This window comes from Panulirus ornatus, chromosome 61 (assembly GCF_036320965.1).
Source record: "Panulirus ornatus isolate Po-2019 chromosome 61, ASM3632096v1, whole genome shotgun sequence".
In the NCBI taxonomy this organism is placed as follows: Eukaryota; Metazoa; Arthropoda; class Malacostraca; order Decapoda; family Palinuridae; genus Panulirus; species Panulirus ornatus.
The window spans coordinates 2,427,043-2,448,700 of NC_092284.1; the positions used below are offsets into that span (position 1 = coordinate 2,427,043).

The 21,658-nt window shown below is 39.8% G+C and overlaps 1 protein-coding gene across 1 annotated transcript in view; it reads left to right on the forward strand.

Annotated features, from left to right (window-relative positions):
* Positions 1-21,658, forward strand: part of RhoGAPp190 (Rho GTPase-activating protein 190) — a 228,577-nt gene that overhangs the window by 203,365 nt on the left and 3,554 nt on the right. Inside the window, exons 29-33 of the mRNA XM_071696915.1 lie at positions 1,021-1,175; positions 12,432-12,533; positions 17,684-17,909; positions 18,559-18,687; positions 21,515-21,620. Coding sequence (XP_071553016.1) covers positions 1,021-1,175; positions 12,432-12,533; positions 17,684-17,909; positions 18,559-18,687; positions 21,515-21,620 — 718 coding nt within the window. The remainder of the gene's footprint in view (positions 1-1,020; positions 1,176-12,431; positions 12,534-17,683; positions 17,910-18,558; positions 18,688-21,514; positions 21,621-21,658) is intronic.

Genomic DNA, 21,658 nt, shown 5'->3' on the forward strand with positions numbered 1-21,658 from the left:
GGAGACAGTGACAAAGTAAAATAAATGAATAGATATACTAAGTCTAGAAAGTGAGAACTCTAGAATAAATTAATAGACAAAGGATAATTACTCAACATTGATTGATATATCAGAAACTTGTCAAGGATGTATCATCATAGTACAGTCTTGCAGAAAAATGTCTCGCTCCATTTCTCACCACTGATTTTAGCCAACCTTGAAGCTTCATCAAGCGGAGTTCATTGGGTTCTAATAATGATTATGATAATAAAGATGATGATGATGACAATAGTAATGATAATGATTTGTAATAATGACATTGATAATAATACTAATGATAGAATTAAGGTATAATTATAGTGATAGAAATTTAAAACTGATAGATTAATGTCATTATCTTATTAATGTGAGAAGTGATGGACATATATATGAAGGAAGATAGATGGACAGATAGGTAGGTGCTACCAAACTCTGCCAGCATATAGTTACACTGCAAGGGAGAGGTCACCTTCAGCAAGGGTGTATCATTATCAGCATTGTAGATGGAAAGGAGTACAATCTTGTTGAGTAACTACTTGCTCCAAAGAAGTCCTTGATATACCTGTCTGTTCATGGAATGCAAGTTTAAGACTGTAGGAGCCCCATAAAAGGGGTTTTGGGGTTGTATAATGATATTGATAATGTGTTTTTAATATTGATACCATATATATTTATTTTCATGCCAGATATATTGAATAGTCCATGTCATTGAAAAACAATTGCACCTTAGATTACTGTGCATGTTTTTATGGTTTTGTAAGCTGAACCATGTTTGGCTTACCACTTAAAACTTCAGTGTGTGTGTCTCAAAATTTAGAACCCCATAAAGAAATTTCTTGCAGGCATAATTTGTGAGGAATGCAATGTATAATGTTTCTGGTTAGATTTGACAGACCATCTGATACTGCTATCTGGTAATCTGTCAAGTCTATATATAATGGATCATTTGTTAGGTTTTATGAACAGCAATTAATACTCCAGCTTATTCCCCCATCCCCACAGTTGCCCCTGGCAAGGTTGAGGGAGATCACATGTATAGGGTGATTCCTGAAGACGACTCCAGCCTTGAAGTTTCATCCCCCCGTGATCAACAGTCCCCAATTCTCCCACCTGGGGCTCCTGCTCGCAAAGACACTGATAAGACAGCCCGACGCAAGGTACCTAGTTATAGTTGGTTTTGGCTGTGGTTTGACTGGAGGAGGTTGATCGTGTCTGGATTTATCTTTATTGCACATTTTTTTATGTTCTGTCGCCAGTAATATTAGTCTGGTGAAAGCTCAATATTATGAAGAGAACCTGCTCATCAATCAGTATGAAGTAAATGCCTCAGATAATGGTATAATTAACAGGAAATGTTAACGGTGGTGAACTGAAACAAGAAGAGTGCAAAAAGAAGAAATAATGAAAAACATGTTTTCATTTTGAGTATAGGGAGTTTGAGCATAATTGATGGTTTAGCAGGTGTATAACAAGAGTTTATTTATACTTTATTTTGTAATTAGTTTTCAACAAGTCTTGTAAAATAGAAGTTGAGACATTTAGAGAGTGTTGAAAGGCAGGGAAATACCCAGAACTTTTGAAGAGAGTGTTGAAAAGATTTCCATCATATGTGTTGAAATAGTTACAACTTGTGTGTATCTACTAAGAAAACTTGAACATGTAACAGTACAAAAACTGGCTATGAGACTGAAGGCTTGTAAAATTTTCCAGAAAGTGAATGTGGTGGTATTGTGTTGCACATGTGGGAAAAGATGGTCAGAGGCATCTCATGCATGAATTGGGATCTGATATAGATTATGAATATTGGGAGGGAGTGGTTGGAAGCTTTTCGCATGAATGTGAGAATGATATGAACAGAGAGAAGAATGGCTGAACACATATACCTGGAATGAAGGTGATTTGATGGTATGAATATACTTACAGTATGATTAAACCTTAAACGATGGGAGTTGACTGACCAGATATAACAGGAGTTGTAATAGCAGCACCAATCTTTGTGTGATTTGTTTGAACTGCAAAGTAATATCATGACATTTGAATGGCTCCTATGTATGGCCTAGGCTTCCCCTAACATGAACATGAATAGCGACTCAACAATGCCTCAGAAAGTGATGCACACCCTCCTCCATCGTTTCTCTGCCACTCCCAACTGGGATCTGTGTGTTAACTTCATTGTTATGGCCCAGACATACAAAACTTGTTAGCTCACTTTTTTGTGTATATCCTTTTACTTTACATGTATTTCTTTCATATTCTAATGGAAAACATAATTATGACATTTCAACAAAAACCCTTCCTACACCACTTACTTGTGACATCTGTGTTAAATTCAAGGATATATCCCGTATATATGAAATGTGTTATTTCATTTTTTGTACATATCCTTTGCTTTAACTTTCTTTTGATTTATAATGGGAAACAGATAATGAATGACAAATACCCTCCAGAACCCTTCTTTTCTATTTTTCCAACACTCCCCTTGGGATCTGTGCATTAACTTCATTATAGCAGTCATAAAATGTATCGGCTAACTTTTTTTGTACATGACCTTTACATGTACATATATTTCTTTCATTTTATGATGGGAATGGGGAATTGAAAGATCTTGTTTTTGATCCATGTTGTGGTAAACATTTTGCAGAGCTCCCATCGTTTAAGGTTAATAATATTTTACAGACATTTGTGGAGATAATAAGTATGTTTTGGGAGAGAAGTTGAATGTTGGTTATGGGGATGATACATTCTTGAAGAGAGAGTGGTTGAAGATGTTTCTTTCATATATAGGATGGCTAAAGGTAAAGAAACATAGATTGAAGAAGTATGCTTGCACAAGATGTTCATAGGTAGTGACAGTATGAAACAATATTATTGTTTAGTGGTCAGTCCCTTTGTCCACACAGAAGTTGAAGGTGAAACTTTCATATTCTTTTGTGTTACGCTTTCAGTTCTTTGAACTGTTAGATTCTATTTATCATTTTTTTTTTTTCGCTGTCTCCCGCGTTTGCGAGGTAGCGCAAGGAAACAGACAAAAGAAATGGCCCAACCCACCCCGATACACATGTATATACATACGTCCACACACGCAAATATACATACCTCCACAGCTTTCAATGGTTTACCCCAGATGCTTCACATGCCTTGATTCAATCCACTGACAGCACGTCAACCCCGGTATACCACATCGCTCCAATTCACTCTATTCTTTGCCCTCCTTTCACCCTCCTGCATGTTCAGGCCCCGATCACACAAAATCTTTTTCACTCCATCTTTCCACCTCCAATTTGGTCTCCCTCTTCTCCTCGTTCCCTCCACCTCCGACACATATATCCTCTTGGTCAATCTTTCCTCACTCATTCTCTCCATGTGCCCAAACCATTTCAAAACACCCTCTTCTGCTCTCTCAACCACGCTCTTTTTATTTCCACACATCTCTCTTACCCTTACGTTACTTACTCAATCAAACCACCTCACACCACACATTGTCCTCAAACATCTCGTTTCCAGCACATCCATCCTCCTGCGCACAACTCTATCCATAGCCCACGCCTCGCAACCATACAACATTGTTGGAACCACTATTCCTTCAAACATACCCATTATATATATTCTTTATTTATACATAATTAGAATGAATGTGGCCTTTGTTGTCTTTTCCTAGTGCTACCATGCACACATGCAGGGGAGGGAGTTGTCATTTCATGTGTGGTGGGATGGCGACGAGAATGAATAGGGGCAGACAGTATGAATTATGTACATGTGTATATATGTATATGTCTGTGTGTGTATATATATGTATACATTGAGATGTATAGGTATGTATATTTGCGTGTGTGGACATGTATGTTTATACATTTGTATGTGGGTGGGTTGGGCCATTCTTTTGTCTGTTTCCTTGCACTACCTCGCTAACGCGGGAGACAGCGACAAAGTTTGATAAATGAAATATATATATATATATATATTTTTTTTTTTTTCATACGATTCGCCATTTCCCGCATTTGCGAGGTAGCATTAAGAACAGAGGACTGGGCCTTAGAGGGAAAATCCTCAACTGGCCCCCTTCTCTGTTCATTCTTTTGGAAAATTAAAAAAAACGAGAGGGGAGGATTTCCAGCCACCCGCTCCCTCCCCTTTTACTCGCCTTCTACGACACGCAGGGAATACGTGGGAAGTATTCTTTCTCCCCTATCCCCAGGGATACATATATATATATATATACCACATCGTTCCAATTCACTCTTTTCCTTGCACACCTTTCACCCTCCTGTATGTTCAGGCCCCGATCGCTCAAAATCTCTTTCACTCCATCCTTCAACCTCCAATTTGGTCTCCCACTTCTCCTCGTTACCTCCACCTCTGACACATATATCCTCTTGGTCAATCTTTCCTCACTCATTCTCTCCATGTGACCAAACCATTTCAAAACACCCTCTTCTGCTCTCTCAACCACACTCTTTATTACCACACATCTCTCTTACCCTTACATTACTTACTCGATCAAACCACCTCACACCACATATCGTCCTCACACAATTTCATTTCCAACACATCCACCCTCCTCCATACAATTACATCAATAGCCCATGCCTCACAACCATATTTCATTGTTGGAATCACTATTCCTTCAAACATACCCATTTTTTGCTCTCCAAGATAATGTTCTTTCCTTCCACACATTCTTCATCACTTCCAGAACCTTTGCCCCCTCCCCACCCTTTGACCCACTTCTGCTTCCATAGTGTATATATATATATATATATATATATATATATATATATATATATATATATGTATTATCCCTGGGGATAGGGGGGAGAAAGAATACTTCCCACGTATTCCCTGCGTGTCGTAGAAGGCGACTAAAAGGGAAGGGAGCGGGGGGCTGGAAATCCTCCCCTCTCTTTTTTTTTTTTTTTTTTTTTTTTTTTTTTTTTTTTCAAAAGAAGGAACAGAGAAGGGGGCCAGGTGAGGGTATTCCCTCAAAGGCCCAGTCCTCTGTTCTTAACGCTACCTCGCTATCGCGGGAAATGGCGAATAGTATGAAAAAAAAAAAAAAAAAAAAAAAAATATATATATATATATATATATATATATATATATATATATATATATATGTGAGAAATACTTAGAAAAGCAAATGGATTTGTATGTAGCATTTATGGATCTGGAGAAGGCATATGATAGAGTTGATAGAGATGCTCTGTGGAAGGTATTAAGAATATATGGTGTGGGAGGCAAGTTGTTAGAAGCAGTGAAAAGTTTTTATCGAGGATGTAAGGCATGTGTACGTGTAGGAAGAGAGGAAAGTGATTGGTTCTCAGTGAATGTAGGTTTGCGGCAGGGGTGTGTGATGTCTCCATGGTTGTTTAATTTGTTTATGGATGGGGTTGTTAGGGAGGTAAATGCAAGAGTCCTGGAAAGAGGGGCAAGTATGAAGTCTGTTGGGGATGAGAGAGCTTGGGAAGTGAGTCAGTTGTTGTTCGCTGATGATACAGCGCTGGTGGCGGATTCATGTGAGAAACTGCAGAACCTGGTGACGGAGTTTGGTAAAGTGTGTGGAAGAAGAAAGTTAAGAGTAAATGTGAATAAGAGCAAGGTTATTAGGTACAGTAGGGTTGAGGGTCAAGTCAATTGGGAGGTGAGTTTGAATGGAGAAAAACTGGAGGAAGTGAAGTGTTTTAGATATCTGGGAGTGGATCTGTCAGCGGATGGAACCATGGAAGCGGAAGTGGATCATAGGGTGGGGGAGGGGGCGAAAATTTTGGGAGCCTTGAAAAATGTGTGGAAGTCGAGAACATTATCTCGGAAAGCAAAAATGGGTATGTTTGAAGGAATAGTGGTTCCAACAATGTTGTATGGTTGCGAGGCGTGGGCTATGGATAGAGTTGTGCGCAGGAGGATGGATGTGCTGGAAATGAGATGTTTGAGGACAATGTGTGGTGTGAGGTGGTTTGATCGAGTAAGTAACGTAAGGGTGAGAGAGATGTGTGGAAATAAAAAGAGCGTGGTTGAGAGAGCAGAAGAGGGTGTTTTGAAATGGTTTGGGCACATGGAGAGAATGAGTGAGGAAAGATTGACCAAGAGGATATATGTGTCGGAGGTGGAGGGAACGAGGAGAAGAGGGAGACCAAATTGGAGGTGGAAAGATGGAGTGAAAAAGATTTTGTGTGATCGGGGCCTGAACATGCAGGAGGGTGAAAGGAGGGCAAGGAATAGAGTGAATTGGAGTGATGTGGTATACAGGGGTTGACGTGCTGTCAGTGGAGTGAATCAAGGCATGTGAAGCGTCTGGGGTAAACCATGGAAAGCTGTGTAGGTATGTATATTTGCGTGTGTGGACGTGTGTATGTACATGTGTATGGGGGGGGGTTGGGCCATTTCTTTCGTCTGTTTCCTTGCGCTACCTCGCAAACGCGGGAGACAGCGACAAAGTATAAAAAAAAAAAAAAATATATATATATATGGATCATAGGGTGGGGGAGGGAGCGAAAATTCTGGGAGCCTTAAAGAATGTGTGGAAGTCGAGAACATTATCTCGGAAAGCAAAAATGGGTATGTTTGAAGGAATAGTGGTTCCAACAATGTTGTATGGTTGCGAGGCGTGGACTATGGATAGAGTTGTGCGCAGGAGGATGGATGTGCTGGAAATGAGATGTTTGAGGACAATGTGTGGTGTGAGGTGGTTTGATCGAGTAAGTAACGTAAGGGTAAGAGAGATGTGTGGAAATAAAAAGAGCGTGGTTGAGAAAGCAGAAGAGGGTGTTTTGAAATGGTTTGGTCACATGGAGAGAATGAGTGAGGAAAGATTGACCAAGAGGATATATGTGTCGGAGGTGGAGGGAACGAGGAGAAGAGGGAGACCAAATTGGAGGTGGAAAGGTGGAGTGAAAAAGATTTTGTGTGATCGGGGCCTGAACATGCAGGAGGGTGAAAGGAGGGCAAAGAATAGAGTGAATTGGAGCGATGTGGTATACCGGGGTTGACATGCTGTCAGTGGATTGAATCAAGGCATGTGTATGGGGTGTGTTGGGCCATTTCTTTCGTCTGTTTCCTTGCGCTACCTCGCAAACGTGGGAGACAGCGACAAAGCAAAAAAAAAAATATATATGTATATATATATATATATATATATATATATATATATATATATATATATATATGGTGTGCAAAGTGAGAGGGTTAGGGAAAATGATTTGGTAAGCAGAGAAGAGGTAGTGAAAGCTTTGCGGAAGATGAAAGCCGGCAAGGCAGCAGGTTTGGATGGTATTGCAGTGGAATTTATTAAAAAAGGGGGTGACTGTATTGTTGACTGGTTGGTAAGGTTATTTAATGTATGTATGACTCATGGTGAGGTGCCTGAGGATTGGCGGAATGCGTGCATAGTGCCATTGTACAAAGGCAAAGGGGATAAGAGTGAGTGCTCAAATTACAGAGGTATAAGTTTGTTGAGTATTCCTGGTAAATTATATGGGAGGGTATTGATTGAGAGGGTGAAGGCATGTACAGAGCATCAGATTGGGGAAGAGCAGTGTGGTTTCAGAAGTGGTAGAGGATGTGTGGATCAGGTGTTTGCTTTGAAGAATGTATGTGAGAAATACTTAGAAAGCAAATGGATTTGTATGTAGCATTTATGGATCTGGAGAAGGCATATGATAGAGTTGATAGAGATGCTCTGTGGAAGGTATTAAGAATATATGGTGTGGGAGGCAAGTTGTTAGAAGCAGTGAAAAGTTTTTATCGAGGATGTAAGGCATGTGTATGTGTAGGAAGAGAGGAAAGTGATTGGTTCTCAGTGAATGTAGGTTTGCGGCAGGGGTGTGTGATGTCTCCATGGTTGTTTAATTTGTTTATGGATGGGGTTGTTAGGGAGGTGAATGCAAGAGTTTTGGAAAGAGGGGCAAGTATGAAGTCTGTTGGGGATGAGAGAGCTTGGGAAGTGAGTCAGTTGTTGTTCGCTGATGATACAGCGCTGGTGGCCGATTCATGTGAGAAACTGCAGAAGCTGGTGACTGAGTTTGGTAAAGTGTGTGAAAGAAGAAAGTTGAGAGTAAATGTGAATAAGAGCAAGGTTATTAGGTACAGTAGGGTTGAGGGTCAAGTCAATTGGGAGGTGAGTTTGAATGGAGAAAAACTGGAGGAAGTAAAGTGTTTTAGATATCTGGGAGTGGATCTGGCAGCGGATGGAACCATGGAAGCGGAAGTGGATCATAGGATGGGGGAGGGGGCGAAAATTCTGGGAGCCTTGAAGAATGTGTGGAAGTCGAGAACATTATCTCGGAAAGCAAAAATGAGTATGTTTGAAGGAATAGTGGTTCCAACAATGTTGTATGGTTGCGAGGCGTGGGCTATGGATAGAGTGGTGTGCAGGAGGATGGATGTGCTGGAAATGAGATGTTTGAGGACAATGTGTGGTGTGAGGTGGTTTGATCGAGTAAGTAACGTAAGGGTAAGAGAGATGTGTGGAAATAAAAAGAGCGTGGTTGAGAGAGCTGAAGAGGGTGTTTTGAAATGGTTTGGGCACATGGAGAGAATGAGTGAGGAAAGATTGACCAAGAGGATATATGTGTCGGAGGTGGAGGGAACGAGGAGAAGAGGGAGACCAAATTGGAGGTGGAAAGATGGAGTGAAAAAGATTTTGTGTGATCGGGGCCTGAACATGTAGGAGGGTGAAAGGAGGGCAAGGAATAGAGTGAATTGGAGCGATGTGGTATACCGGGGTTGACGTGCTGTCAGTGGATTGAATCAGGGTATGTGAGGCGTCTGGGGTAAACCATGGAAAGCTGTGTAGGTATGTATATTTGCGTGTGTGGATGTATGTATATACATGTGTATGGGGGTGGGTTGGGCCATTTCTTTCGTCTGTTTCCTTGCGCTACCTCACAAACGCGGGAGACAGCAACAAAGCAAAAAAAAAATATATATATATATATATGGATCATAGGGTGGGGGAGGGAGCGAAAATTCTGGGAGCCTTAAAGAATGTGTGGAAGTCGAGAACATTATCTCGGAAAGCAAAAATGGGTATGTTTGAAGGAATAGTGGTTCCAACAATGTTGTATGGTTGCGAGGCGTGGACTATGGATAGAGTTGTGCGCAGGAGGATGGATGTGCTGGAAATGAGATGTTTGAGGACAATGTGTGGTGTGAGGTGGTTTGATCGAGTAAGTAACGTAAGGGTAAGAGAGATGTGTGGAAATAAAAAGAGCGTGGTTGAGAAAGCAGAAGAGGGTGTTTTGAAATGGTTTGGTCACATGGAGAGAATGAGTGAGGAAAGATTGACCAAGAGGATATATGTGTCGGAGGTGGAGGGAACGAGGAGAAGAGGGAGACCAAATTGGAGGTGGAAAGGTGGAGTGAAAAAGATTTTGTGTGATCGGGGCCTGAACATGCAGGAGGGTGAAAGGAGGGCAAAGAATAGAGTGAATTGGAGCGATGTGGTATACCGGGGTTGACATGCTGTCAGTGGATTGAATCAAGGCATGTGTATGGGGTGGGTTGGGCCATTTCTTTCGTCTGTTTCCTTGCGCTACCTCGCAAACGTGGGAGACAGCGACAAAGCAAAAAAAAAAATATATATGTATATATATATATATATATATATATATATATATATATGGTGTGCAAAGTGAGAGGGTTAGGGAAAATGATTTGGTAAGCAGAGAAGAGGTAGTGAAAGCTTTGCGGAAGATGAAAGCCGGCAAGGCAGCAGGTTTGGATGGTATTGCAGTGGAATTTATTAAAAAAGGGGGTGACTGTATTGTTGACTGGTTGGTAAGGTTATTTAATGTATGACTCATGGTGAGGTGCCTGAGGATTGGCGGAATGCGTGCATAGTGCCATTGTACAAAGGCAAAGGGGATAAGAGTGAGTGCTCAAATTACAGAGGTATAAGTTTGTTGAGTATTCCTGGTAAATTATATGGGAGGGTATTGATTGAGAGGGTGAAGGCATGTACAGAGCATCAGATTGGGGAAGAGCAGTGTGGTTTCAGAAGTGGTAGAGGATGTGTGGATCAGGTGTTTGCTTTGAAGAATGTATGTGAGAAATACTTAGAAAGCAAATGGATTTGTATGTAGCATTTATGGATCTGGAGAAGGCATATGATAGAGTTGATAGAGATGCTCTGTGGAAGGTATTAAGAATATATGGTGTGGGAGGCAAGTTGTTAGAAGCAGTGAAAAGTTTTTATCGAGGATGTAAGGCATGTGTATGTGTAGGAAGAGAGGAAAGTGATTGGTTCTCAGTGAATGTAGGTTTGCGGCAGGGGTGTGTGATGTCTCCATGGTTGTTTAATTTGTTTATGGATGGGGTTGTTAGGGAGGTGAATGCAAGAGTTTTGGAAAGAGGGGCAAGTATGAAGTCTGTTGGGGATGAGAGAGCTTGGGAAGTGAGTCAGTTGTTGTTCGCTGATGATACAGCGCTGGTGGCCGATTCATGTGAGAAACTGCAGAAGCTGGTGACTGAGTTTGGTAAAGTGTGTGAAAGAAGAAAGTTGAGAGTAAATGTGAATAAGAGCAAGGTTATTAGGTACAGTAGGGTTGAGGGTCAAGTCAATTGGGAGGTGAGTTTGAATGGAGAAAAACTGGAGGAAGTAAAGTGTTTTAGATATCTGGGAGTGGATCTGGCAGCGGATGGAACCATGGAAGCGGAAGTGGATCATAGGATGGGGGAGGGGGCGAAAATTCTGGGAGCCTTGAAGAATGTGTGGAAGTCGAGAACATTATCTCGGAAAGCAAAAATGAGTATGTTTGAAGGAATAGTGGTTCCAACAATGTTGTATGGTTGCGAGGCGTGGGCTATGGATAGAGTGGTGTGCAGGAGGATGGATGTGCTGGAAACGAGATGTTTGAGGACAATGTGTGGTGTGAGGTGGTTTGATCGAGTAAGTAACGTAAGGGTAAGAGAGATGTGTGGAAATAAAAAGAGCGTGGTTGAGAGAGCTGAAGAGGGTGTTTTGAAATGGTTTGGGCACATGGAGAGAATGAGTGAGGAAAGATTGACCAAGAGGATATATGTGTCGGAGGTGGAGGGAACGAGGAGAAGAGGGAGACCAAATTGGAGGTGGAAAGATGGAGTGAAAAAGATTTTGTGTGATCGGGGCCTGAACATGTAGGAGGGTGAAAGGAGGGCAAGGAATAGAGTGAATTGGAGCGATGTGGTATACCGGGGTTGACGTGCTGTCAGTGGATTGAATCAGGGCATGTGAGGCGTCTGGGGTAAACCATGGAAAGCTGTGTAGGTATGTATATTTGCGTGTGTGGACGTATGTATATACATGTGTATGGGGGTGGGTTGGGCCATTTCTTTCGTCTGTTTCCTTGCGCTACCTCACAAACGCGGGAGACAGCAACAAAGCAAAAAAAAAAAATATATATATATATATATATATATATATATATATATATATATATATATATATATATATGATATATATATATATATATATATATATATATATATATATATATATATATATATATATACATATATATATTTTTTTTTCATACTATTCGCCATTTCCCGCGATAGCGAGGTAGCGTTAAGAACAGAGGACTGGGCCTTTGAGGGAACATCCTCAACCTGGCCCCCTTCTCTGCTCCTTCCTTTGGAAAATTAAAAAAAAAAAAACGAGAGGGGAGGATTTCCAGCCCCCCGCTCCCTTCCCTTTTACTCGCCTTCTACGACACGCAGGGAATACGTGGGAAGTATTCTTTCTTCCCCCTATCCCCAGGGATAATACATATATATATATATATATATATATATATATATATATATATATATATATATATATATATATATATATATATATATATATATTTTTTTCATACTATTCGCTATTTCCCACGATAGTGAGGTAGCGTTAAGAACAGAGGACTGGGCCTTTGAGGGAATATCCTCACCTGGCCCTCTTCTCTGTTCCTTCTTTTGGGGGGAAAAAAAAAAAAAAAAAAAATACTATTCACCATTTCCCGCGTTAGTGAGGTAGCATTTAGAGCAGAGGACTGGACCCTTGAGGGAATACCCTAACCTGGCCCCCTTCTCTCTTCCTTCTTTTGGAAAATTAGAAAAAAAAAAGAGGGGAGGATTTCCAGCTCCCGCTCCCTCCCCTTTTAGTCACCTTCTACGACACATAGGGAATACGTGGGAAGTATTCTTTCTCCCCTATCCCCAGGGATATATATTGCTAGCATATTGCACTGGAAATCATTTGTATGGAATTATTTGATGAAGTAGCCTTTGATTATGCATAATTATAATGATGTACAACTAAAAACATGGCAACATTGCTACTTTATAATTAATTGTGTTAGACCTGTATTTAGAGTGGTAGTGGTATAGATCAGGAGAGGTCAGGGTGTTCTTTTGGAGAAGCATTAAGACAGTATTCCAAATATCAACCCATTTTTCAGCAAGAGAAAATACGTTCTCGGGAAGAGGCTCGGCAACGAGAAGAAGAGCGAAAGAGAGCAAAGGATGAAGAAAAGATGAAAAAGGCTGCAGAGAAGGAGAAGGTAATGTAGGGAATATGCTAATCTTGGATTCTTTGAACATTCTTTGCTATTAACAAGCTGGACTTCCTTACTGTGCACTGCCATTTCCTCTTTTATATTATACCTTTTGTCAGAAAATTTAACAATGCTTTTGCTGCTTTGCCTCATTTACTCACTCATGCCATCCTTCCATGATATACCATCTAAACCTCCAGCCAAGTAAGTTAGCTTGTGCCTCATTTTTTTTTTTTCCATACACATTCTCAGTTTCTTCTAACTTTGTAACATATGTTTTACAAAAATTTTCCCAGAATTTCAGTCAAGCATCCACATGTCTCCTTTACATACTTGATCACTTCTCAGGCTGTCCTCTTGCTACACTCCCCCCCCCAAACCTGTACCCAGAATTTCAGTGATGTTTTCACCACTTCCATTTTGGACTCATACCCTCAGTCTGATCTTTTACCTTTGATTTTGTCTTAAATCCCTTATTTGATATTTAGTCATGCTTGTACATACTGTATGTCTCGTGCACATACTCTCTCACTGACCTTCCTTCAGTTTCATCATGTATCTGAAACTTGAGAAATTCTGTCAAGGTTGCATCTGTTGCATGGCCCCATATTCTATTTTTTCCCCTTAGAAGCAGATGATTATAGCTTTTAAGGAAAATCAAAAAGCCCCTCTAGTCTCCTCATTTGCCTTGTATTAGAAAGTTAAGGTACCAGAGGGGACTATTTCCACCTCCTCATAGACATTCTGTGAACAAAGGAGATATTAAGGTAATAATCTGTTTCCCCTATCCACAGGATTGATCATAATAACTTGGAAAGTAGATTTTGATTTCCAGGTGGTGACGGTGTAATCTCAAATAACCAGCACCTCAAAATCCACTGAAGCAGGAAATTCACTCGTACTTCCCTGTCACTTTTACATGCATCATTTCCCACATTACTTTTCCACCTCATGTACTGAGTTTTTTACCCAGGAATTCAGGCGTACTTGTATCATTGTCATGTTTTTCCCTCCGCCTCATCATTTATCATCAAATACTGTGCCCACAAATTCGTTGATGATCTGACGTAGTTGGCTCGTGTACATGCCCTTGATGTGTCTTTCCTTCTTGCCATGTGTACCTTCCTAATCTCATACTGGAAAAAAGTTTATGACTACTCTTGTATTTTGTATTTTCTATTACTCCATTATCATTTCTCTATTACTCCATCTTTCTACTTCACATTTTTTTTTGCCAAACCTGTATCTAAAAATTTAGCCATGCTTGAGCTTCTGTTTCTCCAACACTCCTCTTCACTTTGTCCACCCTCCACAAGATGCATCTTTTGAATATTTAGTCAACACATTTTTACCTCTCTTCTGCACACTACCTATTTAGCTTTTCTCCTTGCCTCAATCCTTTTTGTCTCATATACCTGTACTGAGAAATTTAGTCTTACTAGCTCTTCAGTTTCACTTTAACTTCTTCAATTGGTCCTTTCTTTTAACTTGCAACATATTTTTATGAAAGCTATGCTCACCACTCACTCTACCGTTGCATAATTATTCTTTCCGTTTCCCCATAGCGGTTCAGCCATCTTATTTAGTCAACCACTTCCTGTACAGTTCTTGGTGTCAGGTTAGTTTCTTATTTGAATGTTACTCATCTCATTCTACATGGTTTCAGAATATACTTTGGTTCCATGCACTCTCTTGATCTCCTTATTTGCAGCTTTTCTCTCTGATACGCATTTTTATGGGCATGTGTGTTTTATTAAGTATTCTCACCTGTCTGGTAAAAAATTATGATTTTGTTCATTTACTTTACAGATGCCTGTCACTTTCATTACTTAGTTAGTTGGACTTGGAAACATTTTGGATAGAGTATAGAAAGGCAGATTTGTTGAATAACATGGCTATATGTATGCTTGTGCTGCTTTTAAGCAGGCTTATCTGCACTTGGTCAGTAACTTACTGCTCGGTCGTTAGATGCCAGCAGCCATTCCCTTAACAAAGATTCTTTGAACAGGCTGATGGGACACTAATTTTTTGGCCAGTGTTTGAGGGCTTGATCCAGAAATTGTTATTGAAGTATGTCTTGGATTTTATGTATTTGTAATTACCTGTTTGTACTGTACGGGGAGGGAGTATTACACTCATTGGGCTCCATCTTTTGAACATTCTTGACAGTCATACAACCTCTTAGATTTGTCAGCATGAATCATGTCTTCATTCAGTGTGTTCCGTTCATTCACTGATAATGCCTCAAAGGCTGAAGTATTAAAAAATTTTTCATTATGATATTCCTTGTGTATGTAGTACAAATGGAACATATGAAAACAAACTATCTTTTGACGAGTACACAGTAAGCCCCTGGTCTCACCAGCAAAGGTACTGACATCCTGGGGCTGACATCATGCCACCGTCTACCTCAACTTGACTGTAAGCTTTTAAGTAGGGTAATCTCTCAGAAACTAGCACTTATTCTGACTTGAAAATAGATTTGATTTTTCTTTAGTAAAGGTGATTTATCATTCTGGAAAATGACACTCGGTTTTGTAATGGGCAAAGGTGATACAGTATAAAAAGGGCCTAGTTGTTTTTCTTCACATAAAGCTTAGCTAGTCTCTAAGTCTCTGACTTTATTTTCTTCCAGGACCATTTACTGTGATGTCAGGTCTGAGATTGATGTCATCATAGCATGTTAATGAATCAGAGGCAACGGCAACAAATTGTTAGTCAACCAATTGTATTGCTTGGTTGTAACATATGGGTAGTTGCCTTAATGAAGATTTACTTCAGACTCAGATTGATCGTAGTGTTGTGGGCTTCTGATGTAAATGTGAATACCATTTTGATTTTATGTATCTAAGCTGCAGTGAATGTCTTGTCAACCCGCCTATGTCTGGGCGTAAGCTCTTTGTGATGGGTCTTGTAGCATGTTGAGGAATCTCAAAGTTCCTCTCTTCCATAACTATTTTATTGTGGAATCCCCTTCATATTTTTCAGTCCCCTGAAAATATTTTCAACATTTTTTAGTGTTGAATCGGACCCATTCAGTGGGTAGAGATTGTTGGGCAGTATCCCTGGAGCCCAGAATCGTGAAGAAATATGGAAATATCCTTAAATTAATTGATCAGACAACTGATAGTCTACACACTCTTGATTTTATGTTTGTCTGGGAAGTGCACATCAAGGGTGGAAGTTAAAGAGAGATCCTTTGATAAAAACAATGTGTTTGTATTGTTGAAGAGTTGGGTGTTGTCCACATATGTCCAGATATGTTAGTGTAATTTTTTTTTTTTTTTTTTTTTTTTTTTTTTTTTTTTTTGCCGCTGTCTCCCGCGTTTGCGAGGTAGCGCAAGGAAACAGACGAAAGAAATGGTCCAACCCACCCCCATACACATGTATATACATACGTCCACACACGCAAATATACATACCTACACAGCTTTCCATGGTTTACCCCAGATGCTTCACATGCCCTGATTCAATCCACTGACAGCACGTCAACCCCGGTATACCACATCGCTCCAATTCACTCTATTCCTTGCCCTCCTTTCACCCTCCTGCATGTTCAGGCCCCGATCACACAAAATCTTTTTCACTCCATCTTTCCACCTCCAATTTGGTCTCCCTCTTCTCCTCATTCCCTCCACCTCCGACACATATATCCTCTTGGTCAATCTTTCCTCACTCATTCTCTCCATGTGCCCAAACCATTTCAAAACACCCTCTTCTGCTCTCTCAACCACGCTCTTTTTATTTCCACACATCTCTCTTACCCTTATGTTACTTACTCGATCAAACCACCTCACACCACACATTGTCCTCAAACATCTCATTTCCAGCACATCCATCCTCCTGCGCACCACTCTATCCATAGCCCATGCCTCGCAACCATACAACATTGTTGGAACCACTATTCCTTCAAACATACCCATTTTTGCTTTCCGAGATAATGTTCTCGACTTCCACACATTCTTCAATGTGTTTATATTATGTATATATTAGAGAGCATAATTTCAGATGGTCATATGTTGGGTGAAATATAGTTCCAAGATAAGGTTATGGGGAGACCATTGTTTATGTCAGGCCATTTCGATGTATTTTTTTTCCAAGGTGTTGTTTGCAGGCATGATTTTAACTCTGAATTACACAGCACACAAAACAGAGCTCTTAGAACAACCATTGGCTGCCTGGCATTGATAGACACTTTACACCAACATAGTGAAACAAATATTTTCTTAATACAATCCCACTGTAATATGCTTGGCACTTGGTTCTGTGGAACAACGCTAGATCCTTCTCATCCGAACCAATTCTTAACTACCAGTCCCCAGATAGAAATAAAAAGCTTACCCCCTGCTTCACACTTCAGCAAGGTATGCTCACAAATACCACCATCCAAAACAGGCACAACAATAACAAAACATATCGTCACTGGAATTAAGCAAAAAAAACTAAAGAACTGCCCTCCCAACTCAGTCTTAAAGAGGAAGCCATCAGACATACAGCTGACTCATACTGCACACTTTCTCTTCTGTGCTCTGGACATCACCAGTCCCTACAACACTTCCAAAATCAATTCACACCAGTCCCTACAACACTTCCAAAAGCAATTCACCGTGTCTCAAGACCCTTCAAGACCATAGTGCGACTACCACAATAAAAATACAAAACACTTTCAGCTGAATTGCCCACGCACCTCACATAGACACAAACTTAGCATCACTAAACTTTATAGCCTGTGGCCCATCTGGTAAATGTGGTTAGCTTCCTGAGTGCTATTGAAGTCCATGGAAAATAGAAGGGACTCCTAGGGCAGGAAGATAAAGGGAAAGATACCTTGCATGTGGCAGTTAATCCTATGATTTGGATGGAGTCATTGCCTACATAGTGTCCCACATGTCTCTATTGATATATTTCTCATTGCTGCAAAGTTTTAGTCTTTTTTTTCCTTTTTTATACTTTTTCAGTGTTTACTATAATGACAGACTTTCATGTCACTCCCTCGTATTTTTCTGTTACCATCATTTAGTATCAAAGGGATGCCTTTCATTTAGTTTCTTTCAGGAACATCTGTTGATATAACGTGCATTTTTATCATTTCCCATTTCCTTTTCATGAGTATCAGGGCTTATAGTAACAACAAACATACCGTATGATTTAAACAGGAACGAGAAAAAAAGAAAGCCGCAAAAGGTTCAACAAAGAGTTCAACTAAAGGTCCACCTCAGCCTACCTTGGAAGATTTCGTCCAGAGTCCTGAACGAGCGGTGCCATTGTTTTTGGAGAAATGTGTATACTTCATTGAGTTAGAAGGCCTTGATTCTGAAGGGATTTATCGAGTACCAGGCAATAAGGTTCACGTAGAACAGCTGACCACAAAGTTTAAAGAAGGTAAGGGTTGGGGTATGAAATAAGTGATCAGTGTTTTGAGAAAAATGAGATGAATAGCAGTTACAAGGGAGCATGATTAAGATTAAGCAGTGGATATAAAGTAAGAAAATACTAGATGAATAGTAGAAGAGAATTGGATAGCAGTAGTAACATTAGAGTAACAGGAAGAGAGGGACAGAATGGCCAACAAAAAGTGAGAGCCAAGGAGTCTAAATTCCCCTCCTGCTGGAAGTAGTTCAGTCTTAGACTGCAGGAGCATTTAAAAGGAAGTCCTGGGTAACATCAGGATTCTTTCATAGAAATTGGTCTTGGATTAATTATAGCTATAATATATGGTATGTTGTGATGAAAGGAAAGAAAATATTTATGCGCTTACTCAGAGTATAGTTGAAGAGTACCATTGTCTTTGATATTTTGTTGTTTGTAACAATACCAGGAATGATGACTAGGAGTATATTGGAGTTGTAGTGTTGCACTTTGATGACCACAGTAATTATAGAGAGTAATGTTAATAACAGTGCATAAGGTGAAGTCTTCAACAGTATTTAAATAGATCTGTAGCAGTATTTTGTTTTCTTGAATACTTGTTAGTTTGTGTATATGTTAGATATGCAGATTGTAATGTGCTTACTATGAACTTGTGTGACAGACAACACAGTGAACTTTGCCGAGCTGGACATACCTGTAAATGCAGCGGCTACAGCTCTAAAGGACTACCTTAAGCAGTTGCCTCCCCTCCTCCCACAGAACCAACTAATGGAACTAACCACTATTGCCAGTGAGTACAAGGCGCTTTTACAGCAAATTTTATATTCTTCCACTCTGAGGAAGGTGATACTCAAAAGTTTTTGTAAAGGTTCTAATGGATTTTAGATTTCAATATATGTACCTTTATATGATATATTTTTAGATTTTAGATTTCAATATATATACCTCTTTATGATATATTTTGCATTACATAATGAATGTGATAGTTTGGTTTATTCTATTAAGGAGTAATATTCAAAGTTGACTTTTTTACAGATCAGAGAGTAAGTAGGGATATAAAGGTTTAAGATAATTGATTCTGGTATGTTCCCTGACACTTTGTGTAACTTGTTCTTTATCGGTGTTGTGTATTCTGGTATGTTGGTTAAGATGCATATTTAGTAGAGAAGGCTGATAGTTAAATTCTGATGGAGGATAATCCCCCTCTTTCAAGTTAATTGCCATATATGGAAATAAAGCATTTTGCTGTTTGCCTCAGGAAAATAATATAGTCCTGGTTTAGGATGAGGATGTAATAAAGCGTTTGGAGATGAAATAAGCGTCTCATGTCAGTGTCAGACTTATACCTCAAAATTTTTTTCAGAAAATTTTTCTCATTTCAGTGTCAGACTTTTTTCAACACAAAATTCTTTTTGTCATTTTCTTTTTTGTCTTCTGCTTTAAACTTGAGGTGATAATGATCCAATTTTTTGAAAATATCCATTTCATTTTGCTTTTTTTTTATTAGATATGCAGTTTACAGCATTTAGAATACAGAAGCATCAGTAGAGACTTCTGAATATGGATTTGACAACATTGAAACTGGAATAATTTCCATGAAAAAAAATTGCATCAACTTTACAGTTGAATTTATATTCCTGTTTTTTCCAGTTTTCTTCAAAAATTATAAGCATTGGCCATCACCTAAAAGTCGCATCATTAACTTAAGGTTCTTTAGTTTCATATGTTCTTGGAATATGAATACTCCCTTATTAGGCCAAGGTAAGTAATCCACTTGAAGGAACAGACCTGCCATCCTGTTATTGATTTGATCTCTTCATATGCATGGGCACCAACAGAAATATATATAAAAAAAAAAAAGGAATAGAGAAGGGGCCAAGGGAGGATATTCCTCTAAGGCTCAGTTGTCTGTTCTACCTCGCTAATGCAGGAAATGGCAGATATGTATGAAAAAATTAATTTATGAATATAAACCCCCATTTATGCTTGCCATTTCCTGCATGAGCGAGGTAGTGTCAAGAATAGATGAAAGAGCCTTAGAGGGAAGAGTCCTCACTTGGCTCCTTTTTTTTTTTTTTTTTTTTTTTTTTTTTTTTTTTTTTTTTTTTTAAAGTAAGACTAGAAGAGAGATCTTCCAACCCCCCACTCCTGCCTCACTTGGTTGCCTTCTACAACATACAGCAAATACGTGGACAGCATTGTTTCTCCCATGGAAGCGGAAGTGAGTCACAGGGTAGGGGAGGGGCGAAGGTTCTGGAAGTGTTGAAGAATGTGTGGAAGGCGAGATTGTTATCTCAGAGAGCAAAAATGGGTATGTTTGAAGTAATAGTGGTAACAACAATGTTATATGGTTGCAAGGCATGGGCTACAGATAGGGTTGTGTGGAGGAGGGTGCATGTGTTGGAAATGAAAATGTTTGAGGACAATATGTGGTTTGATCGAGGAAGTAATGAAAGGGTGAGAGATGTGTGGTAATAAAAGGAATGTGGTTGAGAGAGAAGAGGGTGTATTGAAAAGGTTTGGTCACATGGAGAGAATAAGTAAGGAAGGATTGACAAAGAGGATTTATGTGTCAGAAGTGGAGGGAACAAGGAGAAGTGGGAGACCAAATTGGAGGTGGAAGGATGGAGTGAAAAAGATTTTGAGCGATCGGGGCCTGAACATACAGGTGGGTGAAAGGCGTGCAAGGAATAGAGCGAATTGGAATGATGTGGTATACTGGGGTTGACGTGCTGTCAGTGGATTGAACCAGGGCATGTGAAGCGTCTGGGGTAAACCACGGAAAGCTTTGTGGGGCCTGGATGTGGAAAGGGAGCTGTGGTTTCGGTGCATTACACATGACAGCTAGAGACTGAGGGTGAACAAATGTGGCATTTGTTGTCTTTTCCTAGCGCTACTTCACTTACGTGCCGGGGGAGGAGGGGTATTGTTTCATGTGTGGCGGGGTGACAACAGGAATGGATCAAGGCAGCAAGTATGAATATGGACATGTGTATATGTGTATGTATATGTTTTATGCGTTGAAATATATAGGTATGTATATGTGCGTGTGTGGGCATTTATGTATATGCATGTGTATGTAGGTGGGTTTGGCCATTCTTTGGTCTGTTTCCTTGTTTTATAATTATCCCTGGGGGTAGGAGAGAAAGAATACTGTCCATGTATCTCCTGGATATCATAGAAGGTGTCTAATAGGGGCAGTAGGCGTGGGTTGGAAATCTTTCCTCCTGTGTTACTTTGAGAGAAGGAACCAAGGAAAGAACCGAATGAGGATCTTATATTCTCTAAGGTTCAGTCATCTGTTCTTGAATACATTATGTATGCTTAATGCAGATACAAATTTTTAGTTTTGTTAGTCATTACTAAAGAATGTTCAGTGTTGTGATCACAATGTCAGGTATACAATGCATCATTTGTACAATATAAGGGGAAGGGGGACAGTTAGATATCCTTTTGTCTTTTCCTGTGAGTGTCCATGCTCCCATGCATGACAGTGTATGGTATTAGATATTCACACACAGAGAGAGTCTTGCTGAACAACTTTTACATTTTTGTTGTAAGTGATTAACATTTGAGAAACTTGAGTTAAGAATTGACAGGTGGTATCATTGATACAGGCATTGGAGACCGGAGTTTAAGACTTTTAAGGTTAAAGGAGATGCTGACTGGCCTACCTCGTGTCAACTTTGAGGTCCTCAAGTTTATCTTCCAACATTTTGTCAGGTTAGAGCTCTTGTGTCTCAGAAGTTCTGTGGAATCAT